Consider the following 12,233-nt stretch of genomic DNA (forward strand, 5'->3'; position numbering starts at 1 on the left):
CACTCAGTATATACTGTGTGTTTCATACTACACTCAGTATATACTGTATACTGTACTCAGTACATGTATACTGTACTACATACTGCACTCAGTATATAGTATATACTGTATACTGCACTCAGTACATACTGTATACTGTATAATGCACTCAGTATATACTGTACATACTGTATAATGTACTAAGTACATACTGTATACTACATACTACACTCACTACATACTGTATACTGCACTCAGTATATGTATACTGTATACTACATATTACACTTAGTACATACCATATACTACATACTACAATCACTACATACTGTATACTACAGCCTGCACTCAGTATATACTATATACTGTATACTGCACTCAGTACATACTGTATGCTGCATACTGCACTCAGTATATACTGTATGATGCACTTATTATATATTATATACCGTATACTGTATGCAGTACATACTGTATACTACATACTGCACTCAGTATATACTGTGTACTACATACTGCATTCAGTATATACTGTATACTGCACTCAGTACATGCATACTGTATACTACATATTGCATTCAGTATATACTATATACTGTATACTGCACTCAGTACATACTGTATAATGCATATTGCACTCAGTATATACTGTATACTGTATAATGCACTCAGTATATACTGTATACTACATACTACACTCACTACATACTGTATACTGTACTTAGTACATACTGTTTACTACATACTACAATCACTACATACTGTATACTGTACTCAGTACATGTATACTGTATACTACATACTAAACTCAATATATACTGTATATTGCATACTGTATACTGTTTACTGCACTCAGTATATACTATATACTGCATACTTGTCCAAGTAGTAGTATGCACTATAGTATCCAGTGTGTGACGAAAACAAATCATACTACAGGAGCCCACTTGTGAAACATTTTCCACCACCATTGAATGACAGGATTCCTTACACCATGCAGAGCTCTGGTCATGTCCTGGAATATTTGGACGGAGTATTATGTCATCCGGGTTTCTTTCACATACTGGAAAAATTTATTTGGTCACATACTGCATATGACATATTGAATTGGGACCGAATCAGTATTGGGAGTAGTATGTGGTAGGCGATTTTGAACACAGCTACAGTCTATCATTCAGTCTAATGTTGGATATAGGTCACAGTGGCCTACTGTGAACAGCCTAACAAAACATCAGATTTGGTCAGAAAGTCAGATTTGGACCACTTCTGTCTGCTCGGTGACCGTAGCCATGAAGGTAAAAAAAAAAACGGATTTGAGTCACTTCAGGTTGGTTATGTGAACGTTGCCATGTATAAATGGAACAACAAACATTTCATTCTACGGGTAGAATTTTATAACTTTATTATCAAATCCTTACATAAACGTCCTCAGTCCATCCTCATGAGAGTTTTAATTGGGGGTGAAGGCTGATGCCAGAGGCGCGTGGTAAATGGAATGCGTAATGTTTGTAATGCTGGCACTTAGCACGAGCCTTATAATAGCGCCCGCACAGCTACATGATGAAGCGCGCGTGTTAAAACACAGTGACTGGGCCCCGTTCAGATAAACGGAGCCCTCGACAGCAGCTCGGAGAGCGCCGCCCCTGTACCATGAGATGATTGGCTGTGCGAGGTGGTTGATTAACCCCGCCCCTGTGCCATGAGGTGATTGGCTGTGCGACGTGGTTGGGATTAACCCCGCCCCTGTGCTATGATCCGATTGGCTGTGCGACGTGGTTGGGCTTGTTTTGATGGGAGGCACAGAGACAGTGTTATGTCTGTAATGGTAGATCGGAGCCATCTTGTTTTAGTTCCGCTTTAAGTACACTAATCAAGATACGGCAAACGCCATGAAATCCCGCATCATGTCATAACACACACAAATGCATTTCAGATCGGACCTGAATCGGTTTACTGCGGAAGAGTAGAAGCGGGCCCCGTTTTGCTTTGATTCCCAGATCGTGGCTGAGTGTTAGGTCGTTTTCTCGGTTTACATTTTCTCGGTGTTCCTACTATGAATGGAGGATAAATGTTGCCGAAGTCTGACAGCAGCAGTTTCGTCCTTCTCTTCGCTCTTTTCTTTGTCATAACGTTCACAGATCCGCCCCGGACAGGTAAGTAGTTAGTTAGATAGCTAGATAAGTAGTCATGTAGCCATAAAGTTAAACACTGGAGTCACAAACATGTCTGCATGTCCAGCCTGACCTGTCCATGGAGTCAGGAACCTCTAAAACAGCGTTAGCTCGTTAGCAGTTCGCTGTGTGTGGAACGTCTTATTGTATTAAACGCCTTATTATGCATGTGGAGAACAGTTTGAATTTTTAGCCAAGTAGGAACAAACGTCATATTACTAACATCATCTGTAAAACGAACGAGATAACAGCGTTGTGTTGTGGAAGGAATGCCCAACCTTAGAGTTAGTTAGGTTAGCTTAGTTGGGTTAGCTTAGCTGGGTTAGCTTAGCTGGGTTAGCTTAGAGGGCGGGCGGCCAGTCTCGCGACTCTCCTGGTCTCGGCCTACTACTGAGACGTTAAAGCGCGTGTCCACAAGCGTCAGCTAAATGCTCTAATTTAAAATATGACACCGCAGTCTGTGAGAGGCGATATGGGAGTGAAACAATTTAAAGGAAAAACAGAGGGCCAAACAGAGGAACTAACGGTCATAACTAACTAACGGTCATAACTACCTGTGCTAGTGAATGTTAGCTCCAGAATGTTAGCTCCACAAATCTGAGGCCGTCTGACGTGCAGGGCTGTTGGCTAGTTTGCTTGTCGATTTGTTAATCTTATAAAATGAGACCCACAGAGTTCTTATAGGTCACAGAATAGTTGGTTAGTTGTACATCTGTAGTTTTCTCATTGGGGTGCTTGTCCTAGGAAGGTTAACGTTTTTTGTTTTTTTGCGTAAGCGTTAGTTGTTATCTGTATGTGCTAGCTAGGAATGAACCTCATAACACAAGATTTTGTGTGGGCTGCATCAAATAGTTACTGCGCTTTGCTGCTCCGTTCATGATGTTTCTGTTGCCAAGTACACTGATTGGACATCTTATCGGATCGGAAGGTTTTACATGCAGTGTTTACTTGTAGTTAACAAGCAATGCGCAGTGCTACAGTGTTTTTACTCTTGCTGATTATTCGGGTGTTTTTGCTGTCTAACGTGGGCTAAATGTTGTGTTTGTAGTCCATGTATGTGGGCCTCTCAAAACCATTAGCTGTCTGTCCAAGCGTGGCGTATTTCTGGACGTATGTCTGGACTGTGGTCAGTCACTGGGAAGCTGAGTTATTTAAACAGTGACTTGGTCATGCGGGCTTGCAGTCTTCTCTGTGTGTGTGTGTGTGTGTGTGTGTGTGTGTGTGTGTTTGGGTGCTGTTCTCCAATGCGCAGAGCTGGTCTTGGACAGATGGCCACATTGACCTCATGAAGTCGTGAGCATAATTTGCTAAAGCAACGAAAGATCCTGTTTGCTGAGAAGTGCTCCAGCTCACAGCTGAAATGATGCAGGATTTGGGCTAAGGTTGCTAACTGTGTCTTGTTTCTTCTCTAGGGCCACGGTTAGCTCTGGCCAGACTGCTTTCAGGTAAAAGACATCTCACCTTTCCAACTTCCTTTTCTTGTTTGTAAGGTGTTGGGGCAAGTGTGGGGTGGAGGGTAGAGTGTTGGGGAATGCTAAAGTCGTGTGTGTGTGTGTGTGTGTGTGTGTGTGTGTGTGTGTGTGTGTGTGTGTGTGTGTGTTACAGAACAGCGCTGTGGTCCTGGCCAGTTTGCCTGCCGTAGTGGGAGGATGCAGTGTATCCCACTGAGCTGGCAGTGTGATGGCTGGACTGCCTGTGAAGACAAGAGTGATGAGATGGACTGTCCCCGTATGTAAACACACACACACACTCCCACTCCACGCTGTGCTCAAGCTGCTGATGGTTTTGTACAGTGCTCCTTTTTTAAGGTTTGGCCCTCAGAAATGTGAGGCACTGAGGTGGTTTTCTGTTTTGATCTCTGCTGCTACTTTACTGGAGATGTCCTGTAGCCGTGCTGTCCTGTAGTGCAGGGTGAAGTGTAGAGAATCTCTCTGCTACCTGAGAGGTGTCCGTCACTCTTTGGCTTAGACCTCCACCATATCAGAACTCGCGGAGGAATTTAGTTTTGTTCTATATTTGCATATGTCCTAAATAAAATAAACAAATACATGCAACTGCCGTATTGTCCTACAGCAGCACCACCAGCACACCCTGCTACAGAAGCCCAGCTCCTAGAGGGGCCACACCCTAAGAGAAGACCTACCCCCATAGCCACGTGTCCTGCTGTTGGCCGGGAGTGCAAGTCTGTTCTCTGATGTGCTACCCAGGCCTGTTGTGCAAGCGCCCTGCTGACTTATTACCTGTGATTGTGCTCTTTCCTCAGCTATGAAGGAGGAGCGTTATCGCTATGGCAACGGCTTTGAGCAGGTGGAGGATGTGATGGGCATAGCTCAGCCAGTGCGCTTCAACAGTAAGAGTCTTCCTCCCTGTATTGTACAGCATGCACAAAGCTGTCGGTGTGCGTAAACACCTGGCACTGTGCCATCTGTCGTGCAGAGAAGTGCCCGAGTGGCTGGCACCACTACGAGAAGACTGCCAGCTGTTACAGGGTGTACCTGCGCAGTGAGAACTACTGGCAGGCCGTGGACACGTGCCAGCGGCTCAATGGCTCCCTCGCTACCTTCGGCACCAATGAGGAGCTGCAGTTTGTCCTCAGGATTGAGCTCGACTTTGACGAGAAAGTGTGTGAGCGCAAAGACCAGTGCAAGTAAGTGTGTGTGTGTGTGTGTGTGTGTGTGTGTGTGTGTAAGAACCGTGTGTGTGATGTCCTTTTTATGTGGGGCTGGTATTCGTGTTTTATCATGTTATTAATGATGTGGATTGACTGTAAACATTTGTGTGTGTGTGTGTGTGTGTGTGTGTGTGTGTGTGTGTGTGTGTGTGTGTGTGTGTGTGTGTGTGTGTGTGTGTGTGTGTGTGTGTGTGTGTTGCAGTTTCTGGGTGGGTTATCAGTATGTTCTCACTAACCAGAGTCACTCCCCGGGGGGCCACTGGGAGGTAGCACATAAAGGTGGGTGCTTTATTGATGACTTTGCCTTTGTTGACCTGGAATGTTTAACCTCCCTTGCACAGACTGAGTGATGGTCTTTAATAACAATATGTGATAATTTTGCATGCATGCGTGCATGTCTGTGCGTGTGTGCGTGCATCTCAGGTGCGCTGCAAGTGTTCCTCCCTCCCGAGGGCCTGCCCAGTCTGGACAGGTCTGCGTCCCAGGATGATGTGTTCTGCGCTCAGCTCCAGCGGTTCCACAACAGGAACATGAACGAGCGCGGCCTGCACAGCTGGCACGCAGACAACTGCTACAAGAAATTCCCCTTCCTGTGCAAGAGGAGTATGTCTCTCTCACTCACACATTCTCACTCTCTGTTATACCGCTGGCCAGAGTGCCAAGCGTCACCATAGAGGGCCGTAGAGGCGGCGGCAGTATTGTGTGGGGGCTGGAGTGGGCGTGGCATGAGTGGGCGTAGCTGGAGCGTGGGGGCATCATGTGGTAGTGAAGGTGGCAGATACAAAGTTAGATGATTATTATGGGCTCTACAGATTTGGCAAGAACAAACAAAAATAAAGCTAACCAACATGTTTGTCTCTCTCTCTCTCTCACACACAAACACACACTCAAAATGCATAAGTTTTAGGTTTGCTTTTCACAAACCTGAGATTGCTTGACAGTGAAGAAATTCTCAAAGATGAAAGACAAATTCAGTTTCTTAGAGGATCTGAGATGTAGGGGTGGAGGATCTGAGATGGAGGGGTTGTGGGGGTGGAGGATCTGAGATGGAGGGCTGATAATATTTGGAGATACCTTTATACTTGATACTATTTAACCGCTAAACTGCATCTTGCTAAGAATAGGAATAGGGTTGTTGTGGGTGGAGTTTGGCTGTGGCTGATAAATGGAGGGTTAATCGTTTTGGCAGGGAGACCAATAAAAAGGGAGCTGGAGTGATTGATATGAGCCAGTATGACATGACAGAGTTAGTGACCTGGTGTGTACCTGATGTGGTTCAGTGGGTGTAGGCCTCACTGATGCATACTATATTTACAGCATTTATCTGATGCTTTTATCTAAAACAACTTACAATTATGATGGATCACATCTTGAGTAATTGAGGGTTAAGAGTCTTGCTCAAGGACCCAACAGAGGCAATTTTCTGATTACTAGTCCAGTACCTTCACCACTGAGCCACCAACATCATTTGACCTTTCATCCACAACATTTCTGGACCTGGTACCTCCGTTTTCTTCTGTGTTTAACAGTATTTATTGTTTTTCAAAAACAACGGTAATGTATGCATTGAGCAGAACATAAACGTACATAAAGGGCAGTGGTGTCTCAGTGGTGAAGGTATTGGACTATTAATCAGTGTCACAGAACACTCGCCTCCCGCGAGTCACAGGGTTTGGCCCGCCACATGACCTGGGAGGACACGCCTGCACACACCTGCACCTTGTCTTGTCTGTGTATTTAAACCCTTGATAGTGTGTGCAGTATCGTTGGTCATTGTTAATGTAGCGTATTGATGTTAAATGTTAGCGTCATCATTATTATGTATATTCCTGTTTATCGTGTCTGTTTACCGTTTCATGTTCCTTGTTTGTAATATGTGAGTGCCGTTGTGTTTGTATGTTTCAATTAAATGTTCGTCCTTGTTGAGGAAGTCTGTACGTCCTGCTCCATGCCCTTCGGCACTCGGACTACACACATTACAATCAGAAGGTTGCCAGTTCAAGTCCCACCACTGCCAAGTTGCCACTTTTGGGCCCCTGAGCAGGAACCCTAACCCTCAATTACTCAAGTTATGTTCAGTCATGATTGTAAGTCGCTTTGAATAAAAAGCATCTGATAAATGCTGTAAGTGTAAAGATAAATGTAAGACTTGATGGAAATGACACATCAGAGAAGTGGTAGTAATATTAATATGAATAATTAATAATATTTAATGTGTCAGTGTTGACTCTGTGCGTGTGTGTTCGTGCAAGCAGGGCAGACGTGTGTGGATATCAAAGACAATGTGGTGAGTGAGGGGTACTACTTTACCCCGAAAGGTGACGACCCCTGTCTGAGCTGCACGTGTCACCAGGGCGAGCCAGAGATGTGTGTCGCCGCCCTGTGTGAGAGGCCACAAGGCTGTCAACACTTCCGCAAGGACCCTAGAGAGTGCTGCAAGTTCACCTGCCTAGACCCGGGTACACACTCACTCACCCACACACACACACAGAGATGCACCATGTTTAAAGCACCATGCTAAGGACCCATGTGGCTGTGATCCAGACGAACGAGTTCTAGACCTTTTGAGACCAGTGAGTTCATGTCAGATGTGTGTAGTTCAGGTCTAATACTGTATCACCCGTAGTTAACATGGGCCACCACTAGGTGGAGCCCTGTGTTTTATGCGCCACCTCATTCAAGCTGCATGATGATCCTGTGTGTGTGTGTGTGTGTGTGTGTGTGTGTGTGTGTGTGTGTGTGTGTCTTTCTCTGTTCCCCCCCCCCCCCCCAGATGGCAGCAGTCTGTTTGACTCCATGGCGAGTGGCGTGCGTCTGATCGTCAGTTGTATCTCCTCCTTCCTCATCCTCTCTCTGCTGCTCTTCATGGTTCATCGTCTCCGTCGGCGACGACGCCAGCGCATCGACACACTGATCAGTGGAAACTGTGAGCCTCACTGCTTCCTTCTCGATAACTACATCCTCGGCTGGCTCCACCCCCCGCAAGCCTGGTGGTGAAGGCGAGAAGGTTCAGATCTGCGCCTCCTTCCTCACTGTGCTGGTTTTTGTAAACTTACCTCTTTTATCTTCTCAGTGCATCACTTTCACCTGGGCCGCCGCGTGGCCGGGTTCGACTATGGGCCTGATGCTTTCGGGACTGGCCTCACCCCCCTGCACCTCTCAGATGACGGGGAGGGAGGGGCTTTCCACTTCCAGGAGCCACCGCCCCCTTATGCCGCCTATAAATACCCCGACATGCAGCACCCAGACGACCCTCCACCCCCATACGAGGCGTCCATTAACCCAGACGGCATCCTGTATGTGGACCTTGGTATGTCCACATGGGAGGGGCAGGGGGCGGGGCTGCACGTCCCAGCTCAAGTGTCAGTGCATGGTTGTGTTGTCTGTATGGGTGTGGCTCTGAGGGGGTGTCTGTCTAACTCTCTCTCTCTCTCTCTCTCCCCCCGCGTGGATCAGGACGGGGAGGTCCACGGGTGACTGGAGAAGCAGTTACACACTGCAGAAACATTTATTCAAGCCTCTCCGACACTGCACGTCCAGCCATGCTCTGGAGGAGAGGGAGGAGTCTATTGACAGCAGTACCCTGCTGGTGGCACCTGACACACCCACAGAAACTGACATGAGCCAGGACTCTGCCCCTGATTCTACCAGCACTGTCTCTCTAGGACCTGCCTCACTCAGCACTGTAGTGTAAGGAGGAAGGAGAGGGCGGATAAGGGTGGGGCTTGAGCACAGGTGGGCGGAGCCGTTCAGGTCAAAAACGCTCCTGTCTCAAGATGATGTTTTAATCCAGAAATGCTGGATGCCTGTTTTGTACAGAATGAAGAGACTGAGCAGTGGTGGATGCACTAGAATGGGGACGGGGGGATGGGGGTGTTCTCACAGTCTTTCTCAGACTTTCACATTTATCTTGTTTTTGTTCTGTAAATACAGCCGCTGCTCCTAGATGAGGGGTTGGTTGGTTTGGAGGGCACACACACCTTAACATGCACACGGAGGGCACACACATCCTAACAGATTTGTAAAGTTCCCCTTCACATCTGGAGGACTTTCTAGCTACTTCACTGGTTTCCTGAATAACTTGGTCATGCAACACTAACACCACCACCTCCTGAACCCTGCCAAACCACCCTCACACACACACTTAGCTACCAACACTAATGACCTCCACCCATGTGCCCACCCCTTAACATACCTTGGTAATCTCCTGGCCTGTTCCTCTGCCAATGCAATGCAATTGACAGAGCACAGATTGGGTGTGCCTTTGAGAGGGTGGGTGTGGCCTTGGGAGAGTGGGCTTGGCCTATCAGCATCCTCTCTAGTGATCACTCTGCAGCAGTGGACCAACCCCTGATCCCTGGTGTGAACTGGCTTTCCAGCCGGCTCTGAGAGTCATAGGGGGTGGAGCCTGCTCTGAGTCACAGCTGAGTCAGCTCTGCTAAAGCTCAACAGTATGATGGGTGTGTAACCTCAGACCTGGACCTGAATGGACCAGGTTTCAGTCCCAACAGTACTGCAGGTCCTGCAGCAAAGACCTGGAATTGTCCACCTTGGAATTGTCTCTCTAGAGGATGTCCGGTGATTATGCTCTCAGACGCTCCTATCCAGAGTAAAAAGTTAATGATTTTGGATCTAAACCTGGCCTAGGATGTCCAAGCTCTGTGTGTGTGTGGGGTGTGCGTGTCTGTGTGTGTGTGTTATAAGATGTTTTTTGCTTATCATTTTGATGTATATTACTGATAAATTACTAGTTTATTATTTTGTAGTAAGTGTATGTATATTTGTGGCACATAGGAAATCAAGTTTGTTCGGCTTATGGTGTTTGTTTTGAAGGCTGCATGCTTGTATCTGACATTAATTTCCACATTACTGATGAAAATGATTTTGGAATATGTGAGATAATGAAGTGTTGACATCAGCATGTGAATATCCATGAAAATGAGCTTTCATGTGTTTGTCAACAAAAATCCACCACAGCCTGGGTCATGGCACCACTGTGGCCAGTCACTGCTACTTGGGTTATTTGCTGCCCGCTTGGATAACACTTGTGAAAGTTCCTGTTTTTATAGAAGGGGCTCTGTGTTGCCCCCAGCCAACTCCACCCTCTGGACAGCTGACAATCATCTCACTCAAGCCTGGCAGACTCCTGTCCAACGTTTTGACTTGCTCTAGTCTTGGAAAGTGCTGATGTGTGTCCAAAGGTCATCTGACCCACCCCACCAGCAGGCCCTTGTACTTAAGGCCCTCTGATTGGTCAGCAAAGACAATCTTCTGTCAAACAAATTATTTTTCTTTCTGCGCATATGGAGGATCAAGGGCAGGGAGGAAAGGGGGCGTGGTGTGCACCTGAACAGTACTGGCTCTTGGACGTTTGTACCTTTCTCTTGTCTTTCTATTCCCTTACCTGCTGTGCATGTCTCTCTCTTCTTTGGGCATGTAGGGGTTAATATGTCTGCTTCCTCCAGTCCTCCTGCTGGCAGAGTCCCCAGCTCTCACCCACCCAACCCCACAAACCCTGTCCAACTGCTACATTTACAACAAACTTTTAAAAGTAGTTCATTTGTAGTTGTGCAATAAAAATGGTTTTATGTAAAATGCTACAATTTTAATATTTTTCTTTGGATTCTTATTTAAAATTTTTATGATGTGTGTGTGTGTGTGTATGTGTTTTGTTTTTTTTTGGTTTTTTTTGGCAGGAATGTTTCATTTTACTTTGATGTAGGCATCCATCCAGTCAAAGCCAAATAACAGCCAAGGAGTGGCAGTGCTCCAGGGCAGATGAGTTTTTCTGCCTGAAGGGTTTTGTCTGCCGTTTTCCCACAGAACCGTAGTGCTGCACATTGAATGCAGGTGTCTGCACTCAAGTTTCAGGACCCAGATTAAACAACTGCTTAGATGACCTTTTCTGCAGCCGCACTCCTATAGAACAGGGCTTAATCTGCTTCCCGAACAGTCTGCCAAACTGGGAAATCTGTCCATCTGAAATTGTGTACGTCAGATTTGGGGGAATACCTCTGCTCCCCTTGAGATGTAGAATACACACACGCGTCTTATATTAGTCTGAATTAAATGTCACATATCAATGAAATCTTAAACCAAACACACTTGCCCTTATATGCGAATAGGTCTTAGTAAAGCAGGTGAGTGGTGTCCCCCCCCTTCGCAGCTGAGGGGCTCTTGCAGGGGGTCTCGGCCTGTGGCATTTGTCAGCGATACGCTCCACTGAGCTCTGGCTCTCGCTGTTTAAACCCTGGTGGGGGAAGTGCAGCAGGTGTTGCTGGGCCTGACTTTCACCATTAGATCCATCTCTTCACTTCCTATGGTCAGCGTGCTGAGTGTTATGGCTGGGGCTTATTCGTTGTCAGTTCAGTAACTAGTCTCACATGCCGTCAGACTACCAGGGGTTTGATGTGCTGAATGACCCCTGCAGGTAGAAGCCGTACACCCCTGCTGTCCTCCTTCGTGCTGGGTGAGCAGCAGTTGTCAACCTTCAACCTCCACAGCTCTTTCTCCACTCTGAAAGCCCAGTGGAAGCTCGATAACAGGGCGGTTCTGGTGAGTGCCGTGTGCCCACTTCACTGGGGCATCATATTGGACTGGGCCGTGTGTATGTACTGTGTACATGTTTTTCCATTTGAACAATAAGATGGTATCACTCAAGTATGATGACAGAAGTGTGTGTGTGTATAGTTGTGTTGGCAATAACCAGTGATGTGTATGTATGCGGTGGGTCATGTTGAACTGTATGTGTAGGTGTGAGCACTTTTACCGTACCATACAGCTGTGTTTCCACTGGGGCAATGTGTCTACCAGTGACTTGGGCACACCGTCCTCCAGCACCAGTTACCTGTGCAGGTCTGTTCTCTTCACATGACTCATTCTGTCCCGTTATCCTTGAGACATTATTTACATCTACTGATTCCAGGTCTACACACCATCTCAGAATTAAAAATCTCAAAGAAACTGGAAGCAAACCTTTCACAAGGCTATGTTTTGACAAACTGCATGTTTGTTTTTTTCTGTCTGTTTGAGCAATTTGTCAGTGGGCTCTACAAGACACAGAATAAAAAGGTCTTCTGCCCCACTTCAGAACAACATCCACCCGACCTGCAGCACCAGTCGCGGGCCAGGTCAGCACCATGTCTCCTGCTACGTGGAGTTGGGCAGACCCAGGGACAAGGGCCACCCACAGCAGTCTGTGAAACACCGGAGCAGCTCTTGGTGTCATTCACGGTGCTTGTATTACATTTATACATGTATAATGTTAGTTGAATATGCCAAATGATGGTTAAGAAAGGGTTCAGAACTCCTGCCATATCTAAAGGAGTGTGGGTGATGGTAAAGGGATTTTAATGTTCACTGGGACGTTGTGCAGGTTCTGGTCCCCATCATGCAATGCTGCACTTTTTTAC

General features: G+C 46.6%; 1 protein-coding gene across 2 annotated transcripts; it reads left to right on the top strand.

Annotated features, from left to right (window-relative positions):
- Nucleotides 1-1,780: 1,780 nt before the first annotated feature.
- dgcr2 (DiGeorge syndrome critical region gene 2) lies at nucleotides 1,781-10,421 on the top strand. 2 transcript variants are annotated; one of them, XM_035535570.1, is made up of 11 exons: nucleotides 1,781-2,132; nucleotides 3,563-3,595; nucleotides 3,756-3,878; nucleotides 4,414-4,500; nucleotides 4,587-4,797; nucleotides 5,024-5,100; nucleotides 5,245-5,424; nucleotides 7,077-7,280; nucleotides 7,595-7,747; nucleotides 7,895-8,189; nucleotides 8,362-10,421. In XM_035535570.1, exons 1-11 carry the CDS (start codon nucleotides 2,048-2,050, stop codon nucleotides 8,513-8,515), a joined length of 1,602 nt encoding a protein of 533 aa, XP_035391463.1. In that variant the 5' UTR covers nucleotides 1,781-2,047; the 3' UTR covers nucleotides 8,516-10,421. The 2 variants fall into 2 exon arrangements, with proteins under 2 accessions (XP_035391463.1, XP_035391462.1); XM_035535569.1 differs by having other exon boundaries at nucleotides 7,895-8,131; nucleotides 8,278-10,421.
- The last annotated feature ends 1,812 nt before the right edge of the window (nucleotides 10,422-12,233 follow it).

This window comes from Electrophorus electricus, chromosome 17 (assembly GCF_013358815.1).
Source record: "Electrophorus electricus isolate fEleEle1 chromosome 17, fEleEle1.pri, whole genome shotgun sequence".
NCBI classification, from domain to species: Eukaryota; Metazoa; Chordata; class Actinopteri; order Gymnotiformes; family Gymnotidae; genus Electrophorus; species Electrophorus electricus.

Coding starts and splice junctions, on each gene's coding strand:
- dgcr2 (XM_035535570.1), top strand. CDS start 2,048: ATGTTGCCGAAGTCTGACAGCAGCAGTTTCGTCCTTCTCTTCGCTCTT. Junction 4,798..5,023: donor GAGCGCAAAGACCAGTGCAA/GTAAGTGTGTGT, acceptor TGTGTGTTGCAG/TTTCTGGGTGGGTTATCAGT. Junction 5,425..7,076: donor CCCCTTCCTGTGCAAGAGGA/GTATGTCTCTCT, acceptor TCGTGCAAGCAG/GGCAGACGTGTGTGGATATC.